At 42.4% G+C, this 18,360-nt stretch overlaps 2 protein-coding genes across 3 annotated transcripts in view; one reads left to right on the top strand and one right to left on the bottom strand.

Annotated features, from left to right (window-relative positions):
• LOC134533270 (medium-chain acyl-CoA ligase ACSF2, mitochondrial-like) overlaps positions 1-834 on the bottom strand; it is a 206,844-nt gene extending 206,010 nt beyond the window's left edge. The window contains exon 1 of one of the 2 annotated variants that reach the window (XM_063370713.1): positions 429-834. In XM_063370713.1, the coding sequence (XP_063226783.1) occupies positions 429-445 (17 nt within the window). In that variant the 5' untranslated portion in view covers positions 446-834. The remainder of the gene's footprint in view (positions 1-428) is intronic. The other variant, XM_063370714.1, reaches the window with a different exon arrangement.
• A 6,376-nt stretch (positions 835-7,210) lies between these two features.
• On the top strand, positions 7,211-8,412 carry LOC134533457 (ESX-1 secretion-associated protein EspK-like). The gene is made up of 2 exons (XM_063370982.1): positions 7,211-8,053; positions 8,176-8,412. Exons 1-2 carry the CDS (start codon positions 7,211-7,213, stop codon positions 8,410-8,412), a joined length of 1,080 nt encoding a protein of 359 aa, XP_063227052.1.
• The last annotated feature ends 9,948 nt before the right edge of the window (positions 8,413-18,360 follow it).

Genomic DNA, 18,360 nt, shown 5'->3' with positions numbered 1-18,360 from the left:
ACAATCTGTATGGGGTTAGGAATCTGTTAGGGGTTATAAATCAGTGTGGGGCTAGGAGAAATTATTTTATACATTTTAGTCCCTTTTAAGAACGTGTTATATAAAAATATATATTGAAATGATTATTTTCTGCTTTTTAGTCTTTGTGTGTGTGGAATTTTGCCAAGAGTTAATACGTACTGCATTGCCATCCAGATCTGAGATATGTTTAAAGTTTCAAGTCTCTAGCTCATCGGGAAGTTACTACAAAATAGATTGCAAAATTTTTATCGAACAGACACACACACACAAGAAAGCGAGTTAATAAGAACGTGGTAAAAATGAATAGTAGCAGCTTAGTAATGTGGTTTAAACTCAGTTATAACATCACACGTTATTTTATGATATTTTTATAAAGTTTTTCTGTGATCGGTAATATTTGCACTCACCTGGAATAGTAAGCCATAGGTGCAGCTATTTACAGGAGACCCGTGAACATTCAAAGATGGGACTAGTACTGTTTCGTTTAAATAATTCTGCAACAGGTTCGTAAGCGAACTTGAGATAACGTCTAAGATACATCCAAGTTCCAAACGTCACAGCTGCGGCTCGCAAACAATAACAAGTCGTTGCAACACTTCACATGGCACTTCTGCCGGTATATTAAGACATTCCTGGGGCCACTATCTCAGAGTACACAACAGCCTAGTTCCAGTCCTCAAATACCTACTTTCGAAGCGACTCAACACGCTCAGCTTGACTAATCGCGCATCCTACTGTTCTTTATCGCCGCCTGTAAACAGTACACTAGCGAACCTAGTGTCGTCTGTACGAAGGCCTGTGTGCTGGAAGTTCAGAGCATCGCTACGCGTCGCCGAGACATGAGTTGGCCTTGAGAAGCATATGCAGGCTCGCTCTCTCCCTCTTGGTCAATTTCTGTAACATCTCTCTCTCTCTCTCTCTCTCTCTCTCTCTCTCTCTCTCTCTCTCTCTCGCTCTCTCTCTCTCTCTCTCGCTCTCTCTCTCTCGCTCTCTCTCTCTCTCTCTCTCCTCTCTCTCTCTCTCTCTCTCTCTCCTCTCCTCTCTCTCTCTCTCTCTCTCTCTCTCTCTCCTCTCTCTCTCTCTCCTCTCTCTCTCTCTCTCCTCTCTCTCTCTCTCTCTCTCTCGCTCTCTCTCTCTCTCTCGCTCTCTCTCTCTCGCTCTCTCTCTCTCTCTCTCTCTCTCTCTCTCTCTCGAGTGTAAACTGAAGGAGCAACATATCTAAAAACAAGTTAGAGCAGAAGTGACACAAGGCAGTATCTTGGGCCCTCACCTCTTCAACATGTATGCAAGAGACACGTCGCGCCCCGCACATTGAATAGTGCAGCTAGGCTGCTAAGCAGACATGGTGCTGTGTAGCAAGTCCCACACTCTTCAGCTAGCCACAAATAGATTACAAGTTGCACTAACTGGCTTTCAGCAATGGTGTACAACTTGGCACAATTAAGTAAACACAAACAAGTCAGAAATCTCCAACCCCAGATCACAGGCGGCAAATAAATCTGATGAGCAAATTTCCTACAAAAACATGGTAAAATACCTAGGCGTCCACATGGACAGGAAATTGCTTTGGCATCATCATATTGACACAAAGCGAGCACAATCTCAAGGCAGAATGAGCTCATTATACACAATAATGGGTAGGCGATGTGGCGGCACATTTAAAAATGGCTTACTGCTCTACAGAGCATTCTTACAGCTAATAATAACATACGCAGCCCCTGTCTGGGAGTAGTATATAAATGGGCATACTGGCACTGGAGTCAGTGTGTGGAACATGGAGGCGGTCAATGACCTTTGACCTCTGACATCACAACTACAATCTTGGAAAAACCTTGATCTTAACCTTGACCCCGATGGCGACTTCGGATACACCATTTAGTTTTTTCGCCATTTTGTTTTACATCATCGAACTCCCCACTCCCTTTGTGGCACTTTTCATTACGGCAACCACCTTCTAAATCCGTAATTATTGTCCGATTTTGATGGGGGGGAATTTAAAATTAATAAAAAATTAATTAAATTTTAATAAAAAAACGCACTAATGCCATTAAATCCTTTGTTCGAGTTTGGAGAGAGCATCCCTTCCCCTGTGGTGACAGCTGGCAGACTGATCACCACTTTTTTCTAAAGAATATATTAACTTAACCTCCCCCCTCCAATATTGTTTCTCGCAGCCATCCCACTACCCCCTCGACCATAGTTTATACTACAAATACCGGCTCGCTAGCCCAGGACAACCTTTAGTTTGCTGCAGTTCCTTGCCCTGCATACTCGAGGAAGCAATGATTTTAAAGATTATGTAGGTACCTGCATTCCAAAATCGTTGAACATTTGATGGACTTTATCAACAAGGGCAAAATAAATAAGCTTGTGTCTGTGAAAGTTAGTGTCAATTACTAACATCAAATCATCCTCTAATGTAAATAGATCTTCAAAACTAATTTATAATTTTGTATAAATTTCCAAACAGAAAACTTATCAGTCATAACACTATCCTTATTCACTTCAGTATACAAACATAAAATAAAACTTTTGATTAAAATAATTGTTAAAACCTAACTAAGTATTTTTAAGAAACTCAATTTCTGCATCAATAAGTGAAGCTTCCTTTTTTGCTTCTTCTAAGAATTTTTGTTTTTTAACAGCAAGATCTTTAACAGCCATTGCAGTTATTTGTTTTTAATTTCGGCATCATTATTGGCTTCTTTTTGAGCCTTCATTTTAGATGTTGCTTCCTTATAACGAACATGAGAGTTTCGAGCAGCATGAATGACTTCCTTAGAAATATTGGATATAAAGGCGTTGACTCCGCCTGCTGCTGTTACCCCATCACAAACATGTCTCTGGGCTACAAGTGATTCTTCTCTGAGGTTTTCCACTAAGCACTCGCGATTAATTGAGAAAACTCTCTCTAGATTTGCATTTCCATGTGACCAGATGAGGACCAATTTAAGAAAGGATACAAGCTCATCACAATATGGTTGAGAAGCTACAAGTTTCATCCATAAACTATCCAATTTATTCTCTTTTCTTACAAATGTCTTCATGGTGTCCTTCACATCTTCTGCATCACACAAAACCCTGAACTGACTCAACTCTGTCAGCTTTGGTTCCTGAAATCCAGTTGTTTTACACCAAGATTTTTAGTCTGCTTTAGACGTTTGTTTCGCAGAGTTGGTCGCACTACAACATCTGGATCGAGACAGGAGATTCCCTCAGCCAGAGAGTATTTAAGAGGCGAGCGTTCCAGCATTTTCTCACAAAACTTTTTCAAGCAATTCCTACAATAATTTTTAAACTGCAGAATTTCCAGTTCAGATGCACTTTTGATTTTACGCAGAGAATCACGAGTTGCATAAACAATATCAACATGCTTTGCTCCCAGTAAATTATTTTTATCAGAAAGAATAATACCCGTGACCTTGCTAGAAGAGTCCAGCTTCTCAGATTTGACAAATTTTGTCATGATATTTATCACCAGTGAGTTTAGTGCCTCGAACAACAGTGGTTCCATTGGTGCATCAGACTGAAAGTCGGTCAGGAAAGGCTCTACTGTGGAAGCCAATGAATGGAAAAAAGTTAGCTCGGAAAGTAAAAACTTATCTTTCAGTAGTTTGACACGACTTAGAAACTGTTACGATGTGGAACTTTTTTTTTGGTTACTTCTACTACATACTTTTCTAGAAAAGGCACAATTATCGTTGCTCTTTCTGCTACATTGGTGTTTTCCGACCATTTTATGGGACAAAATTTCAATGGGAAAGTAGAAAAGCCAGAATGCTGCATGAATATAATCAGGCGCGAATTTAGAAATCATAAAAGGAGAGGGCACAGTTTCACGTTGGTGGGGTGTGTGTTATTCACTGTTCCCACCTTTAAAGCGGGTGGTCCGGGGGTCCTCCCCAGGGAAAATGTTGTTTTTAAGATGTAAATTTGTGCTGTTTAAGCTATTTTAGAATCTAAGTAATCAATATACAGTTGACAGACATTTAAATATTTTTAAAGATAAATAAAATTAAATTTACAATAACTTAAATCGAAATGGCACTGAATTTATCTAAATAATACAATTCAGCATTTGACAGCTTACGAAAACTGACTTGGTTTATGAAAGTAATGAGAAACTATGCCAAATCACATAAACAAGTTTTAATAAGAAAATTAAATAGCTAAAATAGTACAAGTTGATCACCACAAATCATAGTTTAGCAAATTATATACAAAATAATACTACGCTACTTTATTTTGTATTATAATATGTTATTTACACATATTTTACAAGGACAAAAATGGTCATTAGAAATACCTGACAAGATACTTTGTGGTAATATGAATTAACATAATTATTTACTACAGTACATGATTTTTGCTGCAAATTCGAATTTGTTTTTCAAGATAATACTGACGCCGACCGCCGGTGCTCCCTCTGGTTCGCACAGGTCGTTATGCCACAACACTTACTCTTAAGTGCGCCGAACACACCCGGGCGTGATGTCCGCCGAGTGTAAGAAAGTGCGCCGCGACGAACACCAAAGCGACGTCAGCGCCCGGCCGGGTGTGGCAATGCGCCTAATTAATTGTATAAATATTCTGTCAAATTAAAAAAACTAAATTAATAACTTTTTTAAAGAAGATTCATTTAAGGGAAATTATGTCTAATTGTCTTATTAGCATATATTGTGTAACTTGTCTTTAAGTCCAAAACTGGCCGGGTCGGTTTTCCCACGTTCCACGTGGTTAGGCGCGAGGCCGCAGGGCGGTCTCGCGCTCAGTTACCGTCAGGAGCTCGAAGGGGTCGGGCGCTCCGCGAACGTCGGGCCATCAACTTTCGCGCTTCATCTACATATCAGCAATAGTGTAAGTCTTTTAAAATCCTTTAACTTGCTCGGCGCCGACCCCACCTCAGCCGCACGATATTTCGTGCGACTCGTAACTTATCAATTTTTATCCCGACAGGGAATTTTCTCATGTTCTACGTAATATCATGTCCAGTTTAAGGACAGCGTATAGTGTTACGCAGTTTTCGGCTTCATAGCCAGTTAATCGTTATTACCATAGGCTTTTTGTAACGAGTGTTGAATGCTACTGACTAACTGTCGCCTTTTAATTATCATCATTCTAAACGTGTAATTTGTAACGTGTGTTTTAACTAAATAACTTTCATTTCCAAGAGACTTTTGCGTGTACGTCTCCAGCTGGTGTATCCACGTAATTTTTGAGACATTAATATTTCGTCGCAGGCTAGACTGCAAACAATCCTGAACATAGGAACTTCTCTACGTATTTACATGTCAGCCTAAGTTGTGGCAACACCAGTTCCGTGACTATCTGCCAAACCTTTCATAGGGACGAGAATCCACCGTTTCAGCTTGTCGATATTACTTTGCAATCTATCTTGGTCGCGCGCGCCATTACGTTCAGAGATACGCGTGTCACAGCGATTCGACAACGGACGCGGCCAGTATCGGGACGAATAAGTGTATCAATATTGAATAAAGTGCAGTGTCCTGTAACTCGTTTACCATTCATTTACCAGGCGTCCTGGGTGGCCTGAACAGCCCAGGTAATTTCCGAACCACGACGCGCTCCTGCCTGCAGTCACGAGGCCGAACCCCCGTTAAAACCCCCGAGATCCTTTCAAACGCTAATATTTAATTAAAAACTTAAACAGGCAGCGGGGATGGCTACATTTGGCGCGCAACTAGTGTGGCTTTCGAAAAACGAACTTTTGAACGTTTTCAAACTTTGAAGTACCTACATCAAAATTAATTCAGATCGAGTGAGTTTAAGGCCGGCAAGTGGCATTCAGTTTTTGTGACATTTTTATCATTTCGGGACTATTCATTAAGGAACATTTGTATTTTAGAAATTTTAAATTTTATTTCATAACTCCAACGCGAGTCTCACGCCAAGGCGGCAGCGGAAGCCGGCGCGCCAGGTCACGGGATATGGCGCCGCGAGATAGCGACGGGAGACGGTGCGGCGAGATAGCGACGGGAGACAAGTGGATTGGTTTCGCCGCGACGCGATAATGTCGACACCGCGAGATACGGCCGGGATCGGTTACACGGCATCTCACCGCGATCGGTTACGACTCGGTACCGCGGGAACGGCGCGCCGCAACCGAGGGACAGCTGCTCGGCGCAGAGTGACGTCACAGGCACAGCCGCGCACAGCCGCGCACGCATCACCGGGCATCCGCGGGAAAGGAGGCGTGCGAGCACGGGACACCGACTCGGGGGTGAGGGGAGGCAGTCCTCCCTACCTGCTCGCGCCCTGTCATCGACGTCCTGATCCGTCGTCCGGACAGTCTGCCGCGACAGTGTGGAAGAGGCCGCACGTCGTTATCAACATGAACGACTTCCAGGAAGCATATGAGTCCTGGGCCGAAGCGGACTTCCCAGATCCAGGGGAGAGTTGCTATCACTACTCAAATTATGAATGCGGATTTTGTTACGAGTACCGGACGTATGGCATGACGATGTGCTGTATGCCATCATGCCCCGGCGGGACATCTGACGGGTGGTTCTGCTGGACGCGCGGGAGTTTATGACACAATGAGTGTTTACATCTGATCGCTCGAGAAGAGGCGGAGATGTTTGGATTGAGGTGTGAACATTGCCGAAAGAAGCAGTGTACAGGCAGGGCCGCAATCGCCACGACTCCGGCCCCGGTAGTTCACACATCCACAACTCCTGGGGGGCAGACGACCACGAAAGCCGAGTGGTCACACTGTGCGGATGCCGACACGCTTCTCACAATGTCTCTGCCTGAGACGAGAATACTACCGATGCCACTGCAACCGACGCCGCCGCCGCCACCACCTGCCGAGAACGCTACTGGTGCGGCGCTGCGTCTCAACCTGGCAACATCGCCGCACTTCCCAGCCGGCCAACAGGCCGCCGAAGCCGACAAAAACCATGCTATGTACATCACGCCGCCGCCGACGCCGCCGCCACCGCCTGCCGAGAACGCTACTGGTGCGGCGCTGCGTCTCAACCTGGCAACATCGCCGCACTTCCTAGCCGGCCAACAGGCCGCCGAAGCCGACAAAAACCATGCTATGAACATTACGCCGCCGCCACCGCCTGCCGAGAACGCTACTGGTGCGGCGCTGCGTCTCAACCTGGCAACATCGCCGCACTTCCCTGCCAGCCAACAGGCCGCCGAGGCAGATACGCACCATGCTATGATCAACACGCCGCCCCCGACCCCGCCGCCCCCAACTGCCGTGAAGGCTAACGGGGAATTGACACAGTGCAAACCGGCCGTGATGACACATCCGCCAGAGGGCAAAACGAACACTGAGGCGACAACGACCACTGAGGCGACAATGACAGAGGATCACCCAGAGGAACCACTCCGATGGCGCCGCCCACGGTCGCTGAGAAAGTGGCTGGCACAGGGCGGTGGCGCAAAACGACGATTTTGCGGCACTCTCCGGGGGATCAGCCACCTGCCGAGTCATCCACAGTCGGCCCGACGCCACCTCACGCACGTCACCAAGGGCGTGCCACTCACGCACGTCACCAAGGGCGTGCCACTCACGTACGCCACGCACGACACCACGGGCTTGCCACTCACGCCAGTCACGCACGTCACCAAGGACGTGCCACCCACACACTTCACCAAGGCCGTGCCACCCACGCCAGTCACGCACATCAACAAGGGCGTGCCACCCACGCACATCACCAAGGCTGTGTCATCCACGCCAATCACGCACGTCAACAAGGGCGTGCCACCCACGCCAGTCACACACGTCAACAAGGGCGTGCCACCCACGCCAGTCACGCACGTCAACAAGGGCGTGCCACCCACGCCAGTCATGCACGTCACCAAGGACGTGCCACCCATGCACTTCACCAAGGCCGTGCCACCCACGCCAGTCACGCACGTCAACAAGGGCGTGCCACCCACGCATGTCAACAAGGGCGTGCCACCCACGCCAGTCACGCACATCACCAAGGCCGTGCCAGTCACGCACGTCATCAAGGGCGTGCCACTCACGCCAGCCGCGCACATCGCAGGGGGCGTGCCACTTCCGCCCGCCGCGCACGTCACAGGGGGCGTGCCACTTCCGCCCGCCGCGCACGTCCCAGGGAGCGCGCCACTTGCACCACCACGCACGCTACTGTGGGCGCGACACCTACGCAGGTCAGGCCCGCCGTTGAAAGCGCCGCGCTTCCGCCCGCCACTGGGTGTGTGCCCCCACCCGCCACACATGCCGCTGACGGCACCACGACGGCGCCGCCGCCCACCTCGGCTGCCCCCATGGCGACAGGTGCGGCCCACAAAGGCACCACGACGCCGCCGCCGCCCACCTCGGTCGCCCCCATGGCAACAGGTGCGGCCCACGCACACACCACGACGCCGCCAGACACACCAGGTTAGTGCTTAGTGCGACGACCCGGTGCACCACTTCCGGGCGTGTGAGGAGTGGTGTTGTTGAGCATAACGGCCTCGTTGGAGGGGGGGCATTTGACGCCGACCGCCGGTGCTCCCTCTGGTTCGCACAGGTCGTTATGCCACAACAACACTTACTCTTAAGTGCGCCGAACACGCCCGGGCGTGATGTCCGCCGAGTGTAGGAAAGTGCGCCGCGACGAACACTAAAGCGACGTCAGCGCCCGGCCGGGTGTGGCTATGCGCCTAATTAATTGTATAAAAATTCTGTCACATTAAAACAACTAAATTAATAACAATTTTAAAGAAGATTCATGTAAGGGAAATTATGTCTAATTGTCTTATAAGCATATATTGTGTAACTTGTCTTTAAGTCCAAAACTGGCCGGGTCGGTTTTCCCGCGTTCCACGTGGTTAGGCGCGAGGCCGCAGGGCGGTCTCGCGCTCAGTTACCGTCAGGAGCTTGAAGGGGTCGGGCGCTCCGCGAACGTCGGGCCATCAACTTTCGCGCTTCATCTACATATCAGCAATAGTGTAAGTCTTTTAAAATCCTTTAACTTGCTCGGCGCCGACCCCACCTCAGCCGCACGATATTTCGTGCGACTCGTAACTTATCAATTTTTATTCCGACAGGGAATTTTCTCATGTTCTACGTAATATCATGTCCAGTTTAAGGACAGCGTATAGTGTTACGCAGTTTTCGGCTTCATAGCCAGTTAATCGTTATTACCGTAGGCTTTTTGTAACGAGTGTTGAATGCTACTGACTAACTGTCGCCTTTTAATTATCATCATTCTAAACGTGTAATTTGTAACGTGTGTTTTAACTAAATAACTTTCATTTCCAAGAGACTTTTGCGTGTATGTCTCCAGCTGGTGTATCCACGTAATTTTAGAGACATTAATATTTCGTCGCAGGCTAGACTGCAAATAATCCTGAACATAGGAACTTCTCTACGTATTTACATGTCAGCCTAAGTTGTGGCAACACCAGTTCCGTGACTATCTGCCAAACCTTTCATAGGGACGAGAATCCACCGTTTCAGCTTGTCGATATTACTTTGCAATCTATCTTGGTCGCGCGCGCCATTATGTTCAGAGATACGCGTGTCACAGCGGTCCGACAACGGACGCGGCCAGTATCGGGACGAATAAGTGTATCAATATTGAATAAAGTGCAGTGTCCTGTAACTCGTTTACCATTCATTTACCAGGCGTCCTGGGTGGCCTGAACAGCCCAGGTAATTTCCGAACCACGACGCGCTCCTGCCTGCAGTCACGAGGCCGAACCCCCGTTGAAACCCCTGAGATCCTTCCAAACGCTAATATTTAATTAAAAACTTAAACAGGCAGCGGGAGTGGCGACAATACAAAGTGAAGGTAAAAAAAATGTAATTTGCATTCTCCTTGAATGCTTCCTCGCGAACTTTTCCACGACTTAAATGTGATCCACAGTAATGTCTCTATGAATGTGAAGTGCAGCTAAACCAATGAGTCTTTCCTGCCCCATAGTAGATCGCAGGTACAATTTTATTGTTCTGAGAGTCGAGAAATATCTTTCCTCTGTACATGTTGTAACAGGCACTGTGAGGTATAACATTAGGAGAGTCTTCACATTAGGGCACAACTGTGTTGAGGATGCCATGATGGTTTCAACAGCTGACTTTGATTTTTGTTCATTGTTGCACCACAACAAATGCCATGTACTGAGCTCACCTTCAAGTTCTGAAAGACTTCCAGGCAAGTCTGAAGCATAAATTTTGGCAGTTTTCGTTACTTTTTCGTGATTGAATATGCTTGAAAATCCTGGTATTAGACCTTTAAGATGTGAACAATAATTTTATCATTTCCAAATCTATCCTTGAATTCCTGAATGAGGCAGTCAATAAATTAATAGTAAAATTAAATTCTGTAGTATGCTTCTACATCTGTTTCAAGAATATTACATCGATGGGTGCTTCCTGAAGTTATTCTTGGAATTTTTACATCTATACAGTTGTTCAAAGAAAATTGCACACATTCCTTAAATATCCTGCTGAAGTATTCTTCATTTCTGGACTCTTCGATCGCTAACACTGTAGCTTTTGTCATGTCGTCTGCTTGGCCAATATCTAACTTTGGACTCTGAAGTTGTCTTGACAAGGGTAAAGTGCATTTCATCACACTGACAATGAGATGCAAAGCAAGAATAAATTGAAAGTTCATTATTGAATGGTACAGTCCTCTGGCCTTAACAAGAGCTTCACCAGTGATTATTTTCGTTGTTTTCTCTAAAAATGAAATAACTGCTGGTAGCAGATCCTGAAACCTTAAAAAGGCCTGATGATGTTCAATCCAACGAGTTTTTCTTAGTGACAAAAGTGTTTCTCCTCCTGTTACATCTGGACAGTGATCTTGTATTTTTTTTCAGCAACTCTAATCATTTCGGTGAGTCCTCACAAAGTTAGTGGTTTCTTCCACAACACCAATCATGTTTCTCACTGCTTGCACTTGATTCTCACAGGCTAATTACAAGAGCCAAGTTTAAACAATGACTGTAACAGTGTACATATATAGCGAGTGGTTGTAGCTCACTAACATATCTCTGAGCTCCCTTGAATGCCCCTGACATGTTACTGCCTCCATCATACCCTTGACATCTTAGATTATCCAAACTAAGGCCCAGCTCTTCTAAAACACTGGCAATGGTGTTAGATAATGACTTTCCAGTAAGATCAATGACTTTCACAAATTTAATGAAATTCTCCCTCACTGCATGTGGATGCGACTCCAAGTCAACATACCGAATACTGATGGACATCTGCTCAGAATGATTTGAATCTGTGGTCTCATCTGCCAGAACTGAGAAAAATCTAGCCTTCTGAAATTTTTCAATGATTTTTTCAACAATATTATTTCTACAACATTCAATCAAGTCATTCTAAGATGTCATACTTATGAAAGTTGCATTTTTTGGTGCATTTTGAATGTGTTCCTTCAGAATGGTATCACCTGCATCGATTCGGAAACGCAACAACGATCTGAAGTTTCCGTCAATTACTTCTGAATCAGTTGTTTCATCTAACAGTCCACCAGACTCATTTTGGTAACCCCTAAGTGCTATATTTTGTCTCCCACAAAACATAATGGTTTTGACAATAGGTATCAACTTTTGCCTGTTCGATTCAATCAGTTGTTTAGCTCTTGTATCTAACTGAATGTCAACACTAGATATTTTACCCTCAAAAACATTACAAAAATCTTCAGATTTTTGAATGGCAATAATGTGGTATTTGCAACTTGAATGTTTTTTGAAGTCAGATATTCCATCGTTGTATTTGATTAATGGCTTGATGCAAAATATTCCTAACTGTTGACCACCTTTCCCACCACAGTCAGGACCAAAAAGTACACAAATCTTACAATATACACCATTGTCCTTAGCACTATAGGCAAGCCAAGGATATGTTACAAACCAAACCCTTCTAAATTTTCTATTTTTGTTGCCTTGAGAAACCAGTGGAAATGAAAATTATGTGGAAGGGGTCCAATTTTCTTTATTTGATAACTTTGAAGGTAACCCAGGTCCAAACAGTTCCCAATGTCTAGCGGATCCACAGAGAGAGAAGATGAAAAATGGCATGTTGACTCACCATCATCGAAGTCGGGCACCTTATTTCTAAATTCATTAGTACTAGCATTGTCTAGCTGAAGCTTGTTGTCACTAATGCTAGTATGGCTGCTGACAGTTGAGGCACGAAATAAATCTTTCTCTGCAACATGCTCCACATTTACAATGGTAGACTGAGGTTCATCTTGAAGATACCGCTTTTCAAGTGTGGCTTCTGAAAAAAAAGGAAAACACTACCGTAAACCATAAACAGTATTGATTCCTACATTAAAGTTATCAATGTGAATGTTTAGAAGTTTGTAATTTATACTCTTTATTTTATGATCTTTTGCACCATTGTTGAATTTAAAATTAAAAGTAAAATGTATTTTACTATTTTTAGTTTGAATTTCAATGATTAAATCGAAGTAACAAAACCAACAAAATTATAAACGATGTTAGTAGTATAGTTTGGGGGCGCCTAGGACATGACGCCGGCGCGTGGTGTGTGGTGTCGGTGTCCACCATCTTGGATTGTGACGTCACGGCGGCCATCTTGGATGGTTGTGACCTTGACCTTTGACCGTGACCTTGACCCCGTCGGCCATTTTGGATCCGCCATCTTGGATCCGCCATTTTGGATGACGTCTTTGTGTTCTAGAACATTCCGGCGATGTGTTATCCGCCATTTTGAATGATGACGTCACCTTTGCAATTTTTGTTACGGTCGCCATCTTTAACTTTTTTATTTATTATCCGATTTTAATGAATTTTTTTTTAATTATAAAAAAAATTAAATAATAAAATTGTAATAAAATATTTATAAAAAATATACATTAACGACACGGAGTTCGGCGTCCTCGGTTCGAACCCGGTGAGGGCCAACAAATAAAAATGGCGACCGATCCTTCCTCAATGGTGGCTGCTGGCAGAATGACCCCCACCACTTATGTCAATGCACATATACCATCAGGTAGTATGACATCATGTCCGCCATCTTGAAATTTGGACGCCATCTTGAAAATCTTTATTTATTATCCGATTTTAATGAAAAAAATTCCAAAATTCATTAAATAAATTGACAATAAATATAATGTTTGATTATATCGATGTATGTCCTCGGTTCGATTCCTGGCGAGAGTAAACAGTCGATCCTTCCTCCATGAAAGCTACCTAGACTGATCTACCACCACCAGTACCAAGGTATATATCAACTGGTATGACATAATGCCCGCCATCTTGTCTTCATCCGCTGGAGACCACCATCTTGTTTTCGTCTGCTAGAGTGTGCCGATACAATGTAGTATAATTATCTAGTCACCATACTTTTGTCCTCAACTGTTAACATTTAACATTGACCTTGAAATTTGACCTTGACCTTGAACTTTGACCTTGACATTGAAATTTGACCTTGACCTTGAAATTTGACCTTGACCCTGAACTTTGACCTTGACCTTGAAATTTGACCTTGGCCTTGAAATTTGACCTTGACCTAAAAATTTGACCCTGACCTTGAAATTTGACCTTGACCTTGAAATTTGACTTTGACATTGAAATTTTTCCTTGACCTTGAAATTTGACTTTGACCTTGAACTTGAAATTTGACCTTGACCTTGAAATTTGACCTAGACCTTGAAATTTGACCTTGACTTTGAAATTTGACTTTGTCCTTGCCGACCATCATGGATCTGACATTTTATGTTCAGTACATGCTACCAGGAGCGACCACCTGCTGGATTACACCATCTTGTGCGTGTACTCGTATTATAGAGTACATTTCCATCTGGTTCATTTTATTCTAACCCGCTACAGTGCAGTAATCATTTATTACCGAGGTGCCCCCACCATATTGAAATTCGGCCGCCATCTTGAAATCATGTAATAATGTAGCTAGAAAAGCGGGAAAAAATCCAAAATTCATCAAACAAATCACTCATTAACTTACATATTGATTCGATCCGCTCCAGTCCTTGGTTCGATACTCAAACAATGCAATAATGTTTAATTTTATGAAAAAAAAAAATAATAATTTCAATAAACCATGTTCAACATACTTAAAGAGACTTTAGATCCTCTACTACCATCATCCTATCCGACATCAAGACCATCAACTTGGAATTTTCGTAATAATTAAACTAAAAATTCTGGAAAAAGTTAAAAATTCATTAAATAAATTTGCAAACAATATACTGATAAATTAGGTCGTCTAAGGTCCTTGGCACGATCCTGGACGAAGCTAAAATAAATTTAATTTAAATACCAGAAAAGCATAAGTTTCGAGAAATAAAACACCACAAAGTCGTTTACAAACATAATATTTATTACACAATTTCTATCCTACTACAGAATCACTTGCGAAAGCCAGCAAACTTATAAACATTTAGCTTTGCATAGACGTGCAACGACTACTTCTTAGCTCCAAATGCTCCAGCAGCTCCAAATGCTCCAACAGCCTCCAAATGCTCCAACAGCCTCCAAATGGCTCCAACAGCACCAAATGCTCCAACTACCTTTTCTTTCAACAGCTCCAATGATATTGGGCCACAATGCTACGAGTCTAAGAGACTACGAGGCTACAAGGCTACGAGTCTAAAAGGATCTAGCTGGTTCCGAGTTATACATGGCTGAGAGACTGCATGACTAACGGACCGCATGGCTACGAAACTATATGTCAATGAAGCTACCCGGCTCCAACACGCAATGTACACACAGTACACACAGGAAAACGTAATGTACACACAGGAAAACGGAATTTACACACAGGAAAACGAAAAGTACACACAGGAAAACGAAATGTACAAACAGGAAAACGAAATGTACAAACAGGAAAACGAAATGTACAAACAGGAAAACGAAATGTACACACAGGAAAACGAAATGTACACACAGGAAAACGAAATGTACAAACAGGAAAACGAAATGTACAAACAGGAAAACGAAATGTACAAACAGGAAAACGAAATGTACAAACAGGAAAACGAAATGTACACACAGGAAATCGAAACGTACACACAGTACACACAGGAAACGGAATGATCACACATACAGTAGCGGAAACACAGGCTTATTTGGAAATAAGGATACAAGAAATAAATCATACTTTTTTAAAATATAAATAATTCATTTTATTTTTCATTAGTACACACATGACAGTTAATCAAATGATTATTGTATGTAGCCAGCGTTCCGAAGTTCTTACAGTATGGACGATACTTCCACGATATGCGAGTAGTTTCCTCTACGAACAGATGCCACCATCAGTCTTAGCCGGTCAACCAATATTTTTGGATCTTTCCATGATGTGGAATCAATCTCTTCTGCCACCATCTTCATTGCTTGTTTATTATAAATATTATGATCTCTGGTGTCTTCCGTTTTAACACCATCCTCAGGGTTACTTTCATCATCTAGCCAGCGATCATCACAAGCTTGATCAGATTTATTTATTATAACACGACGTTTCCATCGCTTCGGTCTCAGGACACCACCACATTCTTCGATCTTGTCAGCTTTAGTTTCTGCATCACAGTCTATGCCTTTGTAAACAGCCTCAGAGTCACTGTAGCAATCACCGTAGAAGACAACGTCTTCACCCAGATTACTGCAAGAACTCAATATCGTTGATGTCGAAGTGTCTTCATCGCCTGTATGCTTCCTTTTCAGGAGTCCACCATTTATACAAAGTATGGAGGATCTGCTAAATATAGGCTTGAATGTATTCTCACTTTTAACAGTGTTGATACCTTCATTAGTTTCAGTCTTCCCGATACCATCAACATCCTTCAATATTTGTTTCTCGTCACGATCGGCGTGCTAAGGCTTCCATCTTTTCTATATTAATAATATTATTTGTCTTAAAATCTCCGCGTCCGTGTCACTATCACAGATGTAAATCATCATCATAGCTGTCATCAATATTGTCATGAGCTGCATCAATATAACTCATTTTATGATATCGTTTCCACATTTCAGTTGTCAGTGTATACCACAATCTATGATCTTGTGAGCTCCATTCTCATTTTCTGTAAAAGCCTATGAGTCCAGTTTTATTATTTAATCCTTCAACCCATCATCACAAACTCAATTAAATAATTGTAGTATATAGAAAAAAAAATCATCAAAGTTCCTTTCATTTAATCTTGGAAACCGTATCATCCTTTCCACCTATAGTAGGTATAGTTTCTTGAGCCCAAGAGTCTTTCATTATATATACCATGCAGTGTTCTTCAAGAGATGTAGTATACCACCATTTCTGCATACAAATCCATCCTATCATTAATTTGTTTACACATTAGAAAAACCTTCACGCTATTTTTACGTGTTTTATTAAATTACCACTTCGACTAAAATAATTACCACACATAGTAATTTCTACAAAGGACACTTTGTCCAAGAAATTTTAACCATAATCTGTCTGAAAACAACCATGTCCCATCTATATCACAAAGTAAACGAGGGTTAGTGGAGATAGGTCAAACAAGTGCTAGTCACTCATAGGGTAAGAACCGTGTGTTCGATACCTATCTCAGTCAATGTAGCATCTATGTATTTTTATTACCTCATGTAGAAAAATATGTTCCAATGCATACGAATTTAAACTTATTCACATACGACTAGTCAAAAGTACATAAATTCAAGCACGCCAACCGCAAAAAAAAATTCTTAAGAATGCAGATGACATACTCAGACAAAAATAATTTTAGCAAAAAAAAAACAGACTTCATCATTATTGGTAAAACAAAATAATACACACAAACAAGACAAAACGGACATTACAAACCCAACCAAAATTACGTGTCACATGTAGTTTATTACATTAAGATAAACGATGTAGGTTAGGGAAAAATAAATAAAAAATTCTTTAATTCTATAATTTATTTAAAATTGTACATTTATACACAATAAAATTTGACACTGTATATATTTTTTACATTTCTCAGTCCATTCGACATTCAATATTATTAAAATAAATTATTATAGTTCGTATTAAGAGTGACAAAATACAAATAATTCATACAGATCACGATACATCAGTTCAGGAGTGTAACACCTTAGAGGGCCAGAAATTATGCTGGAGACCTTCCTTTACAAAATTTATAATTTTTTTCAAGTAAAATTTTCGTGTAACCTGTATACCGCACTTCTCACACAGAAATATTACACGGTCAAGATTTCTTCTGCAGCCATGCTTTTCATGGATGCGTGTACTTCGTAGTCGTTCAAATCGTTTACCACAGTAGCAGCACTGATACAGATACTCATCGCATTTACCATCGCTTCCCCGATGTACAACCTGCAAATGAACTTTGCTTTTACAATGCCAGTAGTATATAATAGGGGCACCTGGGAGAGGATTCAGGTTGTGGAGCCTGTGGAGCCGACCGCCATCTTGGATTGTGACGTCACGGCGGCCATCTTGGACTCAAAATTCCTCAAAATTCTTCAAAATTCCTCAAAATTGACTCAAAATGACTCAAAATTTCCCGTTTTCGAGGAAAAAATTCCCGTTTCGAGGAAAAATTAGGATTTCGAAAAACCACAAATGTCTTTTACGTTAGAAAGAACTCAAATTCCTGATATAGGCTTAAGCATCCTTAACTACAGCCTCCGATAAGCCTCTTTTAGGATTATGACGTCACCGTTGCAATTTTCGTTACGCCCGCCATCTTGAAAATCCGCAATTGTTATGTTAGAAAATCTAGAAAAATTTTAAAAATCATTAAAAAAATTATTTGATCGAATTAAATAAAAATCTTAAAAACCACTGGTGCAGTTATCGTTACGGTTGCCATCTTGGATTATATAAATTTTACATATTTCGTTACACCCGCCATCTTGGTTGAGTACCATGTCATTCTTTTTATGTTACGACCACCATATTGGATCATATTAATGATGCTATTATCGTTATGTTCGCCATCTTGAAATTTAGACCCCATCTTGGAAATCCGTATTTTTATGTTAGAAAATCGGTAAAAATTCCAAAATTCATTAAAAAAATTAACATAATAGAATTATGAATGATTATATCGATTCCCGTCCTTGGTTCGAAACCGGTGAGGGAAAAAATTAAAAAAAAAACATTGTTCCTTCCTCCACAGATGCCACCTACAGACTGACCTACCACCACCAATAACAAGGTATTTACCATCAGCTGATATGACATCATGTACGGCATCTTGTCTTCGTCCGCTGGAGACCGTCATCTTGTTTTCGTCTGCTAGAGTGTGCTGGCGACATGTTGATATAATTTTCTGTTCACTATACTTTTAACCTCGTCTGTTGACCTTGAACTTTGTCATTGACCTTGAACTTTGACCTTGACCTTGAACTTTGTCCTTGACCTTG

The sequence above is a fragment of the Bacillus rossius genome, chromosome 6 (genome assembly GCF_032445375.1).
Source record: "Bacillus rossius redtenbacheri isolate Brsri chromosome 6, Brsri_v3, whole genome shotgun sequence".
Taxonomy (NCBI): Eukaryota; Metazoa; Arthropoda; class Insecta; order Phasmatodea; family Bacillidae; genus Bacillus; species Bacillus rossius.
Note: the sequence above shows the minus strand (reverse complement) of the source record. Positions and strands in the feature narration are given on the sequence as shown.